We start from the raw sequence: 18604 nt of genomic DNA, 5'->3' as shown, positions 1-18604 counted from the left end.
CTGGTTTATGTGAGAGTCACTGCACTGCGAGGCTGCTCTTGGACCCCTCTTCTGTGGACATGAAACTCTGCAGGGATGGTTTCCAGGCGGCTTTTTCTGAGCACTGGTACAGGTGAGGCTTCTGCATCTTGGGAAGCTGTGCACACAGCAGAGACGCACAGGCTGGTACAAGGCTTGCCACCAGGACTGCAGCTTGACTTGCGTAGCCTGGGATCTCAGGAAGGGTTGGAAAGCTGCTGCTATTGTCTGTAGGTAGCTGAGAAGAAGCCGGCCTTCACTGCTTTCTGTTCCCTTTCCGTTCCAGTATGCAAGCACAGAGGGATACGCACATCAGACCCCAGGCCTTTGTTCTTTCAGTCACTGCTGACCCTTTGGTCTGAAGAAGAGCATCCTGCAGGACAGGGAAGGAACAGAGAAGCACAGCGTAGTTAAGAGGTCTGACAAAAATAGAAAACAGCATTGGAAGTCTGCGTAGCCTGGTTCTGAAGAGCTGGTGAAATAGTCCCAGTGCTTATGGGAGTTCTGAAGCCCAGGTAGGCGTTTTATAGCACAGCTATGAAGGTGTCCTTTTACCCCACAGTGGTGGGGCTCAGCAAGCAGAGCTGCCAGAGGCAGGGCAATGAGGGCTCGCTTCAATACCCAAGTTCAGAAACACTTTGGTCATGGAAAAGATTTTCTTGGTCAAAGCATTGAGGAACGCTGGAACAAGCAACTACTTAAATCCAGCAGAGGTACAGCAAGTAAAAAGATAGCTCATTCCTTACCTTCTGCTCTCCATTGGTATTCACTGACCTGGTGGAGAAAAGGTACAGAAGCACCCAGAGCTTCACCCAGTTAAATGTGGACACTTAACTGTGCAACTATAACTGACATTAAAAACTTGGCAATACAAGGGAAGATGACAGTTTTCTGTTTTGAAGCAGCTAAACTCGATAAAATCCTAGTTTTGACCAAATATTCACTACAGCATTCTGGCTTCAACTGGACAAGCCAGCATCCAGGACAGAAGCATCAGAGAGCACAGTGGAGAAAATCTTTGCAAGCCACTCTTGGCTTACCCCAAGTGTCACCTGGCTTAATTCTAGTCGCAGCATCATACCACAGTACAGTGATCCCCAGAAGGAGCCGAAGTAGCTGAAGTAAAATTTAAGAAACTGATTTCAAGAACTACAACTTCAAAACTAAACCTGAAAACTAGTGTAGAACCAGAAAAATGCATTTAGGCAAAAATTGTTCTAATAGTGTAGGAGTTATCCCACTGTTAACACTTGAGAGATTACCTCCAGGACTCCATAATCCACACCTCTCCGTTTAGGACAACTCCGTTCCCTTCTCCAGCCAGCATCTCACTTCCAAGCACCATATACATCTTTATACATCATCACATGCACTGTGGCAAGTACAGGACTGGAGAGCAAAGCCAGTTACAGGAACCAACAGCCTGTCCCTGTTCCAACTGCACGAGGCTGCCACCTGCAGCAGGCACAATGCAGGTTTTCAACAGAAGCAACTACTGTGTTGTTGGTTTTTTTTAAATAAAAAGTTTATTAAATCATTTAGACTTGAAAGAAGTCACAATAATTAATGCACTCAACAATTATAGCAAGTGCATTCTGTACACCACCAACCCAAATGGATTGATTCTGTATTTTATAAATAAAATTTAACATATTTACAATGAGAAATAAAAGCATGGCATTAGGCAGTTAAATTAGCAGATTACACAAATGCCTACCAGTTGATTTTTTTAAAAAGTACAAATCTACAAGATTACATACGACACGTATGACTTCATTAGGTTTAAATTGTCAGAATCACAACATTTTCGTACATAATTTTTACTATGGCTCTTCCAACCATTGCCTATAAGCCCTCTTTTAATGGCTAAAAGCTCCTTTTCCTTCCCTACCGTTTTATCTGTATAAAATGCATTCCCTAAGACCTACTATAGTGCAGAAACATGAGAAAAGTTTCCTCTAATGACTGGCTATGGAAAGTGACAGTATGTACAGCTGTGGTCATTTTTTTTGCTTTAAAAATAGTGCAGATTCCTAGTTTACCCACCAGGGACAAAAATGGAGTCATTTTTTTCCTCCAAAATCATCTTCATTTCACTGAAGAGCAAGTGATTCGGATATACACTCACTAGGCTTAGAGACTGTAATTTGCTATATAAAAATACAGTATTTTAATTCTATTTACATGTTACAGATCTCTCACTTACCCAGCAAGCTGACATTTACAAGCTTCAAAAAAACAAAATACACGAAAACCCCCCAAAAAAACCCAACAACCCCCCCAAAAAAGATAATGGAGTACAACATTGGTAAGCGCAGTAGCTGGACCCATCCACCTAGGAGAGTTAAGGTAAAAAAATGGAATGTGAGAAGTGTGGTTACTGGCTTTTGTTGGCTGTCAAAGTAAACAAAAAATCTGTCCAACATGTCTTGAACATTAATCATGGCAAAAAAAGTTAAGTAAACGTTTCCAAGATAGACATTCTGCATCATAGGATCCTTTTGCTGAACAATCCCTTTAAAACCTGCTGAGTGGAAGAAGCGATCCTGAGGATAATTATTTGCTTGGTTGTCTCGAGTGCTTATTTCCTGATAAACTCATTGTCCGTGACCTCTGCCTAAGCACTGGTTTTGCTGGGAGTTCCAAGTCTTCAAATACAGGATTCTCTATGATTGCTGCAGCCTCTGGTCTTTCAGTGGGACTTGGAGAGAGCATGTCCTTCACCATGGTGTACTGAAAGAAAACATTAGATGTGTGTGTTTCAATTCATAAATTCACCCTTATTTAATGTTCTGACTTCAGCTGTTTGTATGAACAACTAGAAAGTGTTCCCAGTTGCTTTCTTAGTAATTTGGGTATTAGTATCTTGGCACAGTAATTAGAAACACATTAAATGTTTGAAAACGTATCACTGTGCATTCCTGAAATTGCCTTCACTATCAAGGACTACAATCTATTTGTCAAATCAAATCTGACCCAAGATTCGATAGTTATAAAGCCTTTACATTATTTGGAATCATAAGGATTTTAAAACAAATGAAATGTAATTCATGAGTAGTTTTCAGCTTTATGCTTAAGCCTGCCGTGATTAAAGCCATGCAAGTAATTTTTCATGATGAGTTAGAAGTTTTCCTTTAAATATACAGGTAGTTTGAAAATCTGTCTTAAAGTCAGAATTACTTAACAAAGCATCTTTCAGAGCAGAAAACAAAATGTCCTGTTCCAGCTGAGTACAGCACCTTGAATTCCTCCAGACAGCCTGCAGCTGTAAAGCAAAAAAGGCTCGTCTCATTTAGCTAGTGGTGTGAAGCTACCGAGAAAACCCAAAAACACTTCAGCTTTCTACTGGGGAGGTTTTGTACATCACCTCCTCTTTTTATCTGAAACCGTATCGTTTCGAGGATTTGACTAATTTGGTTTTCTACTCGAGGATCCAGTTCCTGGAGCTAAATCCCACACAGCCATGATGCTACTGTGATATCTCCACTTTCTGTCTAGAACTCTGCACCTTCTCTTTGTGAATATGGATTTGTTGCAAGAACTCACAGCAAGATGTATGCAACACCAGTAACATCAAGCAACAAGAGAAAACAAGTAATATTGTGTATTACTGGAGATAAACTTTGTGACAGAAGCATCAGCATCCACACTACTATAATGTTCTGTAATGTTAGAATTTTGGAAGACAGTAAAGTTCACAGGCAGAGAAATGTGTCTTAAACAAAAGCTGGTGTTTTGGGTGTTTTTTCCCTTCTATTTTTACTTGCAAAACAGTTGGAAAGCAAAGAAAAAGGCTACGATTACCAGCACGAGACATACTTACTTCTTGTGCATATTTCTGAGTGAACAGTGGTGGAAAGTTCAAGTTTCTAACATCACTCAGGGTCTGCAAAAATGTTAAAAAAAATGTTAATTTTCCAAAATATCACTCTTCAACATAGTTATTATTTTTGAAAAATATGCCACTTCTGCAAAGAAATCAGCCTGATGGAGAAAAACTTTGTTTACAGGTCTTGCTTTAGTGGTTAAAATCTCAACACGCTTAACCAGGCAAGTTGCTGCTTCCCAGGCATACAGCCTGAACCCGAAATCACGTTACATAAATTGTCATGTTACAAGAACTGTGATCTCTGCAGCTTTAAATCATCCAAATACATACATTTGTACTTCCTGTTCTGGCTCAATAAAGTACTCTGCAGCATCTGTAACCCCCAAGATCACCTACACCAGTATTAAGACACGATATGACTGGCTCTGTCTTAATAACGTAAGCACAGTCTTTGCTTAATATTTACGGACTAATATTTATCAGCAATTTTGAAAGAAGTTGCGTATTTATATGTCCTTGCAATGTAGCTAATCCCTGTCAGTCAGTCTGTCTTGCATAGACAGCACGTTGGCTCCATCTAGTGACAGGATTTTCTCCACACTGAGCCACAAAATATTTGCAGCTGGCTGTCTCACGAATTGAAATTGTGATTTCCAGAAACCCACAGCCTACTTTAGCATCTTGTCAGTGCAGAAGGGCAGCACTTAGCACTTATTTTGATGAAGATCTCCTTTTGCACAATTTCGAGCACACAATATGTGAACTCTGAAGTTAAATTAAATCTACTATTACTCACTGAAAGTACAAACTGATCAGTTAATAGTGATGGGCAACAGTCAATCTCCTGTTCAAGTGAACTGAGTTTTATGACAAACTATTTCAAAAACACTTCTTTACTTTACCAAGTCACTCTGCATTTAGTGATCTGTTCTCAACATCTGATCTGGAAATAAACTGCACTGCCAGAGACTTAACTGCTGACAGTCTGAGACAGAGGCAGGTCTCGCACTCCTCCTCTGGGGGTTTTTCAGCTCTTTGTCCCAGACTACTAGGATTTGCTGGGCTCCCTGGGCAGGCAGAGCATTCTTCGCTTCAGCTAACAGTGGTAAAACTTGGCTGATGCCAAGGAAAAGTTCAGTGTAACAACTTGGAAGCAACTATTAAAGAAGCTAATCTCCAGGACTATAGACTGACAAGAAATGTCTGGAGGTTCTTTTTATCAAAAAGTGAAAATCTAGGCAAGTTAGGGCAATCTTCTTACTCTGTTAAGAAGCAAAATTCATGGGGTCTTGCATACAATTTAGAAATCATTCTGATTACTTGCTTTGCTTCTATAGTCAGGACATAGACTGAAAGGGCAAAGCTTGTAGTCATTCCTGCAGGACATCTTAAGAATCCAGGATAGCTCCCTATTGGGTATTTGTCTCAGGAAAATTGATTTAGGGAAACTCAAATTGGTTTTAGCACAAGGAGTTCAAGTTAAGTGCTGTCATTCCTTCTCTGGACTTTGCTCCTCTGTATCAAAAAGCCAGAAAATTTTAAGGAAGAGAAAGCAACACCAGCATAGGTGAAGCATGTGGTCAGGCTGCATTCATAGTGTGCTTCTCAGCTCTCTGCTAAAACCAGTCCATCTTCACATAAGCATTTAAAAACCAAACACATTAACAATGAATACATATTATAACAATTCTTTCTTTCCCGTAGAGGTCATTGGTCACCACATACAAGAGGAAAAACCTTTCTGGCTGTAGCTTTCTTCTCTATGAAGCTGTTCCTCTGAAAGATGGATCTCACGTGCATCTTAGCAGCAAGGAAGTCAAACCTCCCAAATTCACATTTGATCCAATAAAAGTCATCTATTACTGCTTTAAGCGGAGCAATGAGATAGACTTACCGCTAAGACTTTATCAGAAAAGGAATAATTTTTCCACGTTTTGGGTAAAAAAGCTCTGGAGATGCAAAAAGAAGAAGTGGTAGAAACACACAGCATGACTCCAATTCTTGAACAAAAAATGAGCTGGTAGGCTTGAAGTTACAACCTTTGCCATTTGAGATCCTGGATATCCTAGTTCAAAGGTTTCTCTTACTTGAGATAACAGAGGAGCTTTGTAAAAAAGTTACAGCCTCAATCTGACTGCACAAATTAGGAAAACTGCAATTCATTTCCAATGATTCAGGGGTATGTGCAAGGCTGATAAAGATACTGTGTTCCTAGTTCCAACACTGTTTCAAAGCTGTGAGGAACAGCTTGCAAGTGTTTCGCAGAGCAAACACCTCTTAAAGAAACGATCAAACTGAAGATAATCCTTGGTGCTGTACCATACGTACCTTGACTCTCTCCATCTGTGTGCTGAAAGGGTAAAGCAGCTCGAAGAGAATCAGTCCCAGAGAAAAGATATCCACCTTGTGCGAATAGGTGTTCCCACAGATCTGAGAATTCAGAATTAAGGTCAGGTCAGTCAATCTAGTCACTGCATGGAGTTACATACAACGTAATCAGCCCCCTTTCAACACAGGGAAGTGACTAAGGCTGTGCAGAGCTGAAAACAGGACAGGTACTGTAACAGCCTCTGGGCACATGAAACTTTATCAAGTGAGTATGACTGAGCAAGCTCCTGATCATCAGGCCTCCTGATCATCAGACCCATCTGCAAGGCAAAATGTTTCAACTTAAACCTCATGTACAATACTGCAACCTTAATTAACTTGAGGTATCACAGTTATCTTTTTAATATATTAAAAGCAACATAAATCAATCCATCAAGTAGAAATCATTAGCCACTTTTTTTACTATTATATATAAAAATTACATATATGTATGTCTTACATGTTTTTTATATACATGTATGTTAAAAGTACTAACTTTGAAATTCAGTTTAGCTCAAAGCTCTATTTTGATAAGAAATAATTTAAGTATCTCAATTGCAACAACTTTCTAGGAGGAGTGCCTGATCTTTGAACTCCCAGGAATTCAGGTGTCTCCCAGGTCGTGCTGGAAATAGCTTCAGAGTAGAGAACACAAACCTGTTCTGGGCTCATGTAGAGTTTGGTCCCTACTTGTCCTGTGTGCCTGGCATAAGCTGGCATGGGGGTGAGTACCGACTCCTCCTCCTCATCTTGATCCATTGCAGTTACCAGCCCAAAATCCCCAACCTTTACTACGTCATCCATTGTGAAAAATATATTGGAAGGCTGAGAAAACAAATAGGAGAAAAGAAAATAAGTTATAAACAAGAACGTGTTTTGCCAGGTACAACGCTTGGTAGATACTCATATAATTCATGCTGTCAGGGCTAAAAATGCCCCTTAAACATCACATGAGCAGAACTAGCTAAGAACCTCAGCTATGCAGGAAAAGAGAATTACCCCTGCGTTAACCAGGCTCCCTTCTTGAAACCCAGGCTGCTCATTTCTCGTCTTCCAGTAGAGGTCCACTAACACTACAGAGATCTAATGGGTGACATGCAGAAAAGTCAACAGCTGTGGGGAACAGCACAGATAAGTTATCCCAACTTTCCAAACACATGGCAAATTCACATCATGTGCTAGAGTTCTGACTTAGGTGTTTTTTTATTCCAATCTGCAAGTGCTGAACTCATTTGCAGCATTAAGACAATGTGCTGCGTGCTGGTTATCATCTTACAGATAGACTGGAAGTCCGGGAACAAGGCGTGCTTTTCAGCTGGTACTGCTTAGTTTAACTGAGGGAATAACCATTTGTGTAACGGAATTAATTTATTATTTGAAGCTTAAGTACTTCACAAGAGCAACAACAGCAACGATTTGCCTTGTCTTGCTTTTAACCCCCTGATAAAGGGAATCAGAACTGAAAAATCCCCATGGGTGCCTCACTTGCTAATGGTACCCATCTCAGATCATTTCTTCCAGAGCTTTGCATTCTGGCTGATCATAGGATCACTGAATGGGTTGGGTTGGAAGGGACCTTACAGATCGCCCAGTTCCAGCCCCCTGCCATGGGCAGGGACACCTTCCTCCAGCCCAGGCTGCCCCCATCCCCATCCAGCCTGGCCTTGGGCACCTTCAAAGATGGGGCATCCACAGCTCCTCTGGGCAGCCTGCTCAGTGCCTCACCACCCTCACAGTAAAATGACACAACACATGCCAAATGAGTGATTTCTTCTTTGAAAGCTGACTGCTCCACCTGGCTCACAGATAGAGACAGACACGATTCTGGAGAAAGAACAGACTGCTTCTGCCAAGGGAAGCAGCAGCACTTCAGGGTTATGGACAGGGAAAGCTACGTATGGAAAAAGCAGCAGGTGGTGCTGGGCACGCTGCTCTTATCGCTCCTGGACCTTCAAGGCTGGGAGGGCCTGGTCCAAGCTTTGTTGGCATAAACCCTGGAACAGGAGAAGGCAGGCAGACACAGGGCAATATTTTTCTGCCCAACTAAAGGACTACAAAGCTGACCTGTTTCAAAGTCCATCCGACTTCCTCAGTTAAAAACAAACCCGCTCCATGCGAAGAAGACAGAAGAAAAGGCTTCTTGTTTTTCTAAGCAAGTAAAACACCCGGGCAGCTTGGTGATAAGCAAGTAGTTATACCTAACTTGTTATTTCCACAGCACCCACATCCTGCCTCTAGAACTGCCATCTGAGCCAGGTCTTATCTCTCGCTGCTTTTTCCAGTGATGAATGTCCTGCCCGTTGGTGTCCCAGCTCCTTTAGTGCACAAAAGCTGCCGCCCTGTAAACCCAGAGCATCTTTAGGCTCTCTGAAGCACCGTGGGTCCCTTCCAACTCAGGATATCCTATGGTTTACACAATACCCACCCTCAGACTGGGTACACGTGTTATCTAAACTCTTTTTAGAATCTTAATGCTCAAGGCACAAGCTTCCCATTGGGGTTTGAGTCCCATCGCCTGGATCTCCATTCTCCTCCGACAAACAGACAAGAAGTCAACAAGATCTGTCTTGCTCCACAGGGAAGAACCTTTCTTAACAAAAAGCTTTATTTATTACACTTCTCTGGCTGAAAACAGATCATCTCCGAATGGCCAGGCATATCGTTTCTACAAATTTAGGAGAATGGACTGTTATTGGAAACTGCCAGCAAAAAAAGAGCCATCAGGACCACATTCTGAAAGAGGACATTTAAGGGAACTATACACAATTTTGACTTCAATGAGAAGAATACAGCCACTCTCTAGTTTAGTTATCTTGCCACCCCTCCAAAGAAATTTCTTTTCGGATTCTTCAGTCAGAACAAGAATCCCCATCCTTTCGACAAACACGAATAAGCTACATCTGGAGGACTACTGTTTCATTCAATTAATGCTGCAAAACATGTCTAAAACTATTTCATTTCTGTGACACCCTGTTTGACAGGACCCATTATTGCTTCTGAGCTGTCAAAGCACGGCCGAGAGCTTAATCTGGGAGTAGCAACAAACTCACTGGACAGACTTCTGTTCCTGTACTTTTTCTTCAAAAGAATTGGAATTGTGACCTGTTCACCTGCCTGCCTAACCTCTTACCATCTTGTCATGACGATCTCTCTCAGCAGTAGGAGCCTACATAATATACTTCAATGTACACTGTTAGTATTTAAAATATTTTCCAGATCTCTGCTACACAGAGCTAACTATTAGCAGAAGCAAAACAGCTGTGCAGCTTGTTCCCTTATTAGCGCTTACAAAGCTGGGGTTGCACGCCCAATCTCCTGGACAAATTGCAAGAACTGTTCCAAGAAGCTTCTGAGAACTACGGAGTGATAAATGTGGCTGTTGTTTTGACCAAGTGAACAACTAACGCCTAAGTGGACTTCCAGGCTGCAAGCATAATGTTAGACACGCAGGGCAGGTTTTCTGAAGCACCGAAGTTGTTTGTTCAAGGAGTCTTTTCAAGTTTTTTATGCCAAGTAAACACAACACAATCTCTTGTTCAAGCAGCTGCCAACACTGAACTTTTCAGATGTCCCAACAGAACTCTACACAGCAATTAAGAGTGAAACAGCTTTATGAAGATCTACCTAAGCTTTACTGAACAGCGATCTCAGCGAGGAGTCTGCGGAGAGTTCCAACTGCAAGTATTGTTAAGAAACGTTACTGATTAACATGTCTAGCAACACATTAATACAGGAATTAAATTACTTCTTTGGTCACTTTCTCCAGCACTAAAGATTTTTCAGATAATTGGCTTAAGGTAACTGCTTAATGCCGATGGGGAAAGAAAATACTCGAATAGGTTTGTGAGTTTTACGAGTTTTTTTTGACTTACTTTTGTGTTACTTAATTTGAATCCCCTGTTACAACCTTGTATGAGATGGTATCTTCTCCTTTGTTTATAGTGATCTCAGATGATTACCATCTGAGGGGCTACAAGAATGGTTGTAATCATTTCAGAACATACTCTACTGTATCAATGCCTCCTCAAACAAGCGCAGGGGAACAGGAGCTGCCTCTCCACCATTCAGCAAAAGCAAAGGACTCCATTTCTTGTGGCTTACAGGGATAAGACTAACTTCATCCAGGCTCTTTAACCAAGTTCTGGCATCTGGTAACAAACGCTGACACCTCCAGTGCTAAAAGCTCCAGCAAGATTAGGCACCAACTAACACAGGATCAGAAGCAAAATGAAAGAGGCACAAAAAGTTACTCCTGACTTCAGTCACCTGCAGCATCAGGGGTAACAACCACCGCTGCCTTCCAGTCTCACCAGGCTGGGTGTTATCAGACATTAAAAGGTTATGAATCCTTCAGAAGGCTGCTGTAACACAGCCAGCACTGACTCAGAATTTGACTCCAGAACAGTCTGCGTTTCAATCCTAGAGCAGCAATATTTAACTTTTATTGTCCCTAACCAGGAGTAACGCTGCTGCTGTTCAGAAAGAATAATAGCAGAATTGTTTCATTTCAAAAGGCAGAAAAAAATTCAAAATAGCTTTTTCTGTTTTGTTTGAGCCACACCACTCAGCAACAAGTGAACCTGCATCAAAGTTCCTGACCTAAAAATGCCATAAAACCAATGCCACCGACCTGTGCCAGGCACAAGAAGTCTTGCTTTAAGGCAGACTTTGACTGTAGTAACGAACGATCAGTTTACTTCCTGGAGCACTACACCTCCAAATTATTACACAGACATTAACTCAGCTTTTGTAACGCCGATTCTGAGGTCACTGATAAGTAGTCAGCTATCTTAGCAGGATTCTGCTGTGAGGAGGCTGGGAGAGCTGGGGATGCTCAGCCTGGGGAAGGGGAGGCTCAGGGGGCGCCGTCCATGTCCATAAGCACCCGAGGGGAGGCTGCAGAGAGCAGGGACCAAGCCCTCGTCATGGTGCCCCTGTGAGCACCAGGCAGCCCTGCTGGGCTGGGCGGGGATGGAGCCTGGCACAGGCTGCCCAGAGCCTGGGGGGCTCCTCCTGGGGGGCTCCAGGAGCCGCCTGGACGTGGGGCTGGGCCCCCAGCTCGGGCTGACCCTGTTGGGGCAGGGGTGGGACCAGATGGCCCCTAGGGGTCCCTTCCCACCTCATCCTTTGTGTGGTTTGTTTTCCAATGCCGCGCTACTCCACACACACACAAAAGTTACCTGTAACCACACACTCCTGATCTGTCACTTTACAGCAGAACTTGACACAGGTAAACAGTGGATGGAGTCAGTCCACATGTTTCAGGAATTTTATAATACTAGAGACTTTTGTGTGGCAGTTTGGGCACAGATAATTCAAGTTATGATAGATCCTAAGAATCTCACAGTAGCGAACTAGGAAATATCTGTATACAGACACAGCCAGTGAGACAACTAGTTAAAAGCAGAATCTGGAAAGTTCATTCAGTGATGACTATGACAATAAACATTTCCTATAGTGCCCTATGAATACAAACCTTGAGATCCCTGTGCATTAATCCTTTACTATGCAGGAAGTCAACTGCTTCAGCTATCTGCAGAAATATCTGCAGACACTCTGTCCTCTCCCTCTCCTCTATCATACATCTTCTGCTCATCCAGTCTTTAAGGTTCTCTTTCCTGCAGAGCTGCATTTGGATGTAAAGATACACCTTTGGAGAGGTGGGCTTGACTTTTTCCACAGTATTTTTAGAAAGGTCCAGGCTTAAGCTTGTTGGCCTTGGTGGAGAAACAGAGAGGGGACTTCCTGAAGCAGATTTCTTGTTACCAGGTTCCTTTGTACTTGTTGGCTTATCCTCGGAAAGATTTCCATCTTGGGAAACGTCAATTTTATCTTCCTTACTAGAAGCATTTCCACAACCAGAATCTTCAAACACAATGGAAGAGGAGGTCCCTTCTCTCAGGTTTACAACAGGGATAGGCAGAGGACAGATTTCCAAGGAGTGATCCAACTTGCAGTGACCCATCTCACTACTGTTGATAGTGCTGTCTTCTACATCGCAGCCTGTAAGGACGCTGTCCTGAAGGTTTAACAGTGGATCTTCTGACTGCTGCAAGTCCCTGTTGTCTGTAGCATAAAATTCCAGAGGAGAAAACTCACTTTCAGATGAATCAGACTGACCACAAGGTATTCCCATGGAGAAAGACTGTCCCCTCTCTGATGAAGTGGCAATAACCTCTATGTGGTCCTTTGTAGAAAACGCCTCTGTTCTGATCTTAAATGATGGGACGTCCATTGGACTGGGAGAACTGAGAGGCCAATCAGTGCTAGGAAAAAAAAAAATCAAGAGATCAGAGCTTCATCCCACTAGAAACGTATTTTCAGAAGACCAAGTTTAAACAAATACTTCCTCTGAAATAAAAAGCATTGAACTGTAACAGGAAATAACTACCCATGTATGGGAATCACTAATAACCAGGATATGACACCCATTTTTCTTAGTGGGCACAACGTCTCCTCATTGTGGTGGTTTTACTCAGCTGGGCAGCTGAGCTGCACCACAACTGCTTTCTCGCTCCCCCTCCTCGAAGGGAAAGGGGGAGAAAATACAACAGAAAGGGCTCAAGTGTTGAGATAAGGACAGGGAGATCACTCACCAACTACTGTCACAGGCAAAACAGACTCAAAAGAAGGAGATTAATATAACGTATTACCTATTACTAACAAGCTAGAGCTGTGAGAAACTAAAAGCTAAAAACATCTTCCCCCTATCCACCCTCTTCTACGTCCTCCCCCTGAGCAGCGCAGGGGAACAGGGAATGGGGGCGGTGGTCAGAAATAAAAAAAAACATCAGCAAACTCTACTGCCTACGTTTCTAGCATGCAATCAGGCTCATCTTTAGCTCAAGAAAACTCATCCCTTTAGAACATGCACTGCAATGACTATTTAAAGTCCTTTGGAAAAATTACAGCTGTGAAATGTTAATTTGGTGCCTGAAATATAAAAGTCGCTGTATTCTAAAAATTGTCAGGCATGTTAAGATGTTATCATGAGACTGCTAAATAGTCGGTCAGAGGAATATTAGGCCTCCTTCTTCCCTTGCCACCTTCAAATGTTGCTAACGTACACCCACTTTTTCCTTATTCCTAACATCCTCTATGTCCTTTACATAATTTTTCATTTTTAGCCTATTTCTACAAAGCTTTATGAATCAGTCTGACCATCCGTCACAAATTCATGCCAAAATGTATTAATTGAACTACTGAAGTACTGAATCAGAGATATCAAAACCAAACCAAAGAGGAGGACAGCTGTGGAAAGGAACAAAGACGACAGAGATGCCCAAGTTTAAAACCAAATTCCAGTAGCAAACAATGCCCCAACCTTCCTAAAACCCCTGATTACGGAAGTTAACTTAAGAATTACAAGACCTAAGCTGAAAGAAGGATCTTAACACAAAAATTGATAAAGGCCATGCACAAGTGTGATATTTGTACCTTGTTAAACTGAGAATTTGGCAAAAGTGAGTAACAATTTCTTTCTTACATAGTCTCTGCATCTTCCTGGATCATCTACCAGTTCTCCTGTTCTGTTGGTATACCACCTCAAATTCAACTGAGTAAAAACACCCACGAGTTACCTTTCGTCTTTCAACCACTGTTCATCCATCTTTTCCTGCCATCTCTCAGGTGGAGCTTCCAGCCAGGCGTTGAAGTACCGAACAATACCTGGATGTTCGAGTTTAGCTAACGCCTTGACTTCCCGCATCACCTTTTCACGAGCCAGCTCCCTAGGATTTGGGTGAGAAGAGAAACAGAGACACGGTCACATAAAGCAACAGCACAGCAGAGACATTTCTGCAAAAGAAAATTTAACCGAAGTTAGCCCAGTATAAGCCAGGCTAGTAGAATTGCTCTTCTCATGAAAAGTCCTATCTGTTTCAAATTCCCCTGAAGAACTCCTTCAGGTTAGGAGCACGGGGAGGCAGTATGTACTCATAATAGTTAAGCATTTAGTCACCTCTTTTCAAATAGTTACAGGCAGCAAAATTGAGAAGAAAAGGTTCATCTTGCTCTCAGCTATTTACGAGGGCAGAAAAGTCCACTAAACAGCTATTCTACAGGGATGTAGAAGACACTGGCACAAAAGACAGACAGAAATAGCTTAGTGTTTCTTTTTTAATTGGCAAAACGTAAAGACTATCTCCATTCTACAGATAGAAAACAGGTAGCCTGCTATCTACTGAAGTACATAAACTCTCTTCATAAGAGCGTAACTCCGTCAAATGAATTCTGATGGTTTTATTTAATGGATTTAGGTATGCTTGGAAAATAATTCAGGCTACCTTAAGTCTCCAACCAAAACCCTTAATCTTAAATAGTCACGCTTATTTAACACATTCGAAAATAAGTAACTCTAGATTTCATTGCTTTACCCCCTCCCTCTACTGGCCTGCCTGTTGCTGTTCTAACTTGAGATTTCCAGAAGCAGTGTCTCCCATCTCCCACTAAAAGGAAGTGCTGCAAGTTCTGTGTAGGGTAATTCAGCAGCAAGGCTTGACCACCTATGACTGAAAGAAAAGGTAGGGGTTGTGGGACCAGAAAACGAAACAAATGGACAAACGGAGTCAAAAAGGCCGGAGAGGGAAAAAGAGAAAGGGTGGAATAGGAAAGGTAAGGAGAGGAAGGAGAAAAGCAAATTAACAGTGCTACAAATAACTAGTGCTGTTATCAAAGGCTCATTTCATCAAGGAAATCAAAGGAGTTCCCATGTAGCTGCAGCACCCTCGCAAGGGCCCTGCTATGTTACTAGTTTAGCCAAGCAGGTCACCCTTCTGCTGTGAGGACGTGCCAAATTCTCAATGCCAAAATTAAGTCAGCCCCCCATTAAAAAAAATATGTCATTCATCCTGATGCAGTATCTGGGAAGTCAGTTCAGGAGCAGATGGTTCAGCATAGGATCCCACCATTCATGTCTTTTTCTGTATCTCACACTCATTCAGTACCTGTTAGGTAAACGGATCCTCTTGATAGCATAGTTGCAGTCATCCACTTTATTTCTGGCTTCAAAAACAACTCCAAAGCCTCCACGACCCAGACACTGAATTGGCTCAAAATCTGTCAGGTATCTGGGAGGAAAGGTGTGAGAAAGGGAGAGAAGAATAGATGGAGGATAAAGGAGAAAAATGCATTAGCACAGATAGTTAAAAAAAAATCATTTGTGAAAGCGTAAGTAACTTTGGTGCAGGCAATACATGCTGAATGACTTCAAGCATTTCCCCCCTTTTTTCCCTCTGTTTACCCATTCACTGAGGCAATCAGACGGTTACCTACTTAGGAAACAGACAGGTGTTATTAACCTTGGCAAGACCCCTTACACATGCACATGAAAAACTGAAGAAGTTTCAGAGTATCAGGTTCGATGTACACTGGATCACAGATATTTAACTTAAGTTCCTATGCCCAAATGAGGCAGTGACAGCCAAGTATTTTCTAAATCATGATTTGCCTTTAACCCCAATTAAGTATTTTTGTGACTAGTCCTTCCAAGCATCTATTCTGAAACACAGTTCTTAAATCTCACCTTTCTTATTCTTCCTCATCTTAAATGTTCCAGTTCCTATTTTCAGTGGGCTACATTCACATTTTTTTCCAGAATACCAGTGATATGCCCCTATACACCCTTCAGTTTTAACTAACTCCTTCATAATAACAAAGGTTTGTTCCAAATAAACTCCTATTCTGTAGAGTATATAAAACATGCTTCCATTCACAATTCCCTTACTCTACTTTAAACCACAAGCACAGAATCAGAGGGAGTGAACACAGATTAAGAACCTTAAAAATCAATCCTCTATTTCATATATCCACAGTAAATAGATGACCAACAATCCCAAGCACAGGTACCACGTAGGCTCTCAGGGATTGCTTAGACTAATCGTAAGAGCAGTCTGCCATCAATAAAGGGATGACAGGATTCTTTCTGATTATCCCGAGTGGTCTGAGGATAGGTAAGAGCTAGTGAACACCAACTCTTTTCTCCACACAATATCAAATGTCATACCGATTAACAACTCCGTACATGTTGCATAGAGCTGAGCTCACCTGGATACGTATCCAGAGCTCTTGACATCACTCCAGCTGGTGTCCTTAACATCTCCGCAAGCGGGCTCGTACTTACTATCAGTCTGGCACTGTGTTTCAGATTCCTTCCGCAGCTAACATGGGTGACCAAAAGAAGAAAGAACAACAAAAAAAACAGTTCAAGTCCTAGCACTTGAGACCAGTTTGTACCCTTAGATATAGCATTAAGTAATTCCAGTGTGAACATCTCTGAAGACATCAGATGTGGCTGAAGCAATCTAATTTGTTTGCTGAAGCAGTTAAGTAAGTTGCACGCTGCAGCTGACAGCCTTCACAGATTGATTAAATAACACATTTAGGCTATGTTATCTTGTAAGGTATTAACTTATTAACACTACTCACTGCAGACTCGAAACCAAAAGAAAAGGCTAGAATAATACTTTCTGTATTTAGGATTCAGCAAAAAGAATACTTACTCGGCTGTAAGGATGGGGATGGAAGAGTTTGCGTACAATGAAAGTTGTGGCCACAATGCAAAATATGATGGTGCCAACAATTTCTTTCCACCAGTGAAGTAGAAGGACAGGATCTTTTTTGCGAATGTTCTTGTAATTCATATCATCAAAAAATCTGACGGTGATCTGGGTGCTCCGTTTACTCCTTTCTCTTTTGTAGTAGGGTAAATAATAACCATTATCTGTGTATAAAAGACAAAGAGGGCACGCTTCGTAGTTGCTTACGAATAAATGTAACCGTCTTCTCATTAATAGGTTCGTTCAACAGACACCGGGTGGTTTCATTCACACACTTTGTTTTGAAACACTTCAAAACTTGGAACTCCACCTACCATATGGATACTGTAGAACCGAAAGTGCTCCATTACTGTATTCTTCATGAGAGTACTTGTCATTGCTCAGACACTTGTCAAATTCGTCAGACCCCACCAACACTGGAGTCCTGGATGGAGAATCTAAGCACAGAAGAGACAACTTTGAGCTGAACTATTATAAATCAGTCTACTCATAGATGACTGTCATGAGAACTCCAACTGTATTATCTTAGAAAATATCAGATTGTTGGACCAGACTGTAACAACCAAAACTAACACAAACATTCACAAGGTAATCGTTAAGAGGTAACCATTACTTAACACCATTCACCAGCCAAAATACTATTTTTGACAAGCCTATTAACTCATTTGGGTCACTAAAATAACAAGCTTCCTCTTTTAGTAGGAAAAAATGGTTTAGAAGACCAAAATTTCATCACTTAAAATGACCCAATGAAGTTCAAAAGTAAAAGTTAAAAAGTAAAAGCCATTTGCAATTTAAACATGTAATTAAAAAAATACAGAACTAAGAGCACAACGGTGTTTCCAGCTGTAAACTAGTTCAGGAGCTATTAGACTAGTTTGGTACATAATATAAATCAGAAAGATGCTCTGTCTTTTCAGAGCTAAGACAATAAATGAAACTCTGGATTGTTACTTACGGATTAAAGGTTTCCATTTGATTTTGGGAAGGGGAATAATTGCATTATCATTCCTGGATCCCAGAGCCTTTGGGTTGGTTGGGAATTTTTCAGAAATTCTGACTGATGACTGAAGATACAGCTGGCCTCTGTACATACCTGTGTAACAAATCAGAGAGCATATTAAACTTAGTTTTCTTCATCCCCAGCCTAAAATCATCCAGGTAAGATGTACGACTGAAAACATTTTGGAAAATACTTTATATTCTGAGAATCTGAGATATTGACTCTGACTGAATTCAAGTAGTATATGCTCTTTTTTCCTCTGGAAAAGCAAGAGACTAGAACGCCTGGGTAGCTGGGGCTTCATAAAAATACCACAAATTCTGAAGAGTTATAAAGCACCTTGGGCTTTGCATAAGTAAGGCTTCCTTCAAACATCTTACAGCTGCATGCTGGTACACACAACTCTTCAGCAGCTGTTAACAAGAAGGGTAGAAAAAAATCTGTGTAACCACTAACAGGAAAGGTGTAAAGACTTAGAGAAAAACGCTAAGGGCTTAGAAAAAAACAAAGCACATCTGCCTCCCAGAGACAGACAGCTGAGAGGAAGGACCTGGGGACACTATTTCTAGTTGTCAGAATTCACATCATATGAATACTGGCAGCTGGATGAGAACTCAGTCACAGAAAACCTTAACTGAAATTTCTTCATAGTAAGTTACCGTAATCACTGCAGAGGAAGAAATGAATGTGACAAATTAGGGGGCTAGAAGGAGGTATTTCTTACTGCTTTCTGAGCAACAAGGCTGCCTTGTTAATTATGAGCTTATCTTTGAAAGTTTCAAGAACTGCAGTCATCCCCATAGTATTACACCTATAAAAGTAGTGAACATT

At 41.5% G+C, this 18604-nt stretch overlaps 1 protein-coding gene across 1 annotated transcript in view; it reads right to left on the bottom strand.

The window, feature by feature from the left end:
* Positions 1-103: 103 nt before the first annotated feature.
* Positions 104-18604, bottom strand: part of EIF2AK3 (eukaryotic translation initiation factor 2 alpha kinase 3) — a 43996-nt gene continuing 25495 nt past the window's right edge. Inside the window, exons 7-17 of the mRNA XM_066995546.1 lie at positions 17729-17866; positions 17085-17207; positions 16714-16934; positions 16259-16371; positions 15160-15282; positions 13795-13944; positions 11691-12480; positions 6872-7039; positions 6176-6277; positions 3842-3904; positions 104-2751 (exon numbers count right to left, since the gene is read on the bottom strand). Coding sequence (XP_066851647.1) covers positions 2575-2751; positions 3842-3904; positions 6176-6277; positions 6872-7039; positions 11691-12480; positions 13795-13944; positions 15160-15282; positions 16259-16371; positions 16714-16934; positions 17085-17207; positions 17729-17866 — 2168 coding nt within the window. The 3' untranslated portion in view covers positions 104-2574. The remainder of the gene's footprint in view (positions 2752-3841; positions 3905-6175; positions 6278-6871; positions 7040-11690; positions 12481-13794; positions 13945-15159; positions 15283-16258; positions 16372-16713; positions 16935-17084; positions 17208-17728; positions 17867-18604) is intronic.

The sequence above is a fragment of the Anser cygnoides genome, chromosome 4 (assembly GCF_040182565.1).
Source record: "Anser cygnoides isolate HZ-2024a breed goose chromosome 4, Taihu_goose_T2T_genome, whole genome shotgun sequence".
Classification (NCBI taxonomy): domain Eukaryota; kingdom Metazoa; phylum Chordata; class Aves; order Anseriformes; family Anatidae; genus Anser; species Anser cygnoides.
This window is presented reverse-complemented; position numbering and strand designations above follow the sequence as displayed.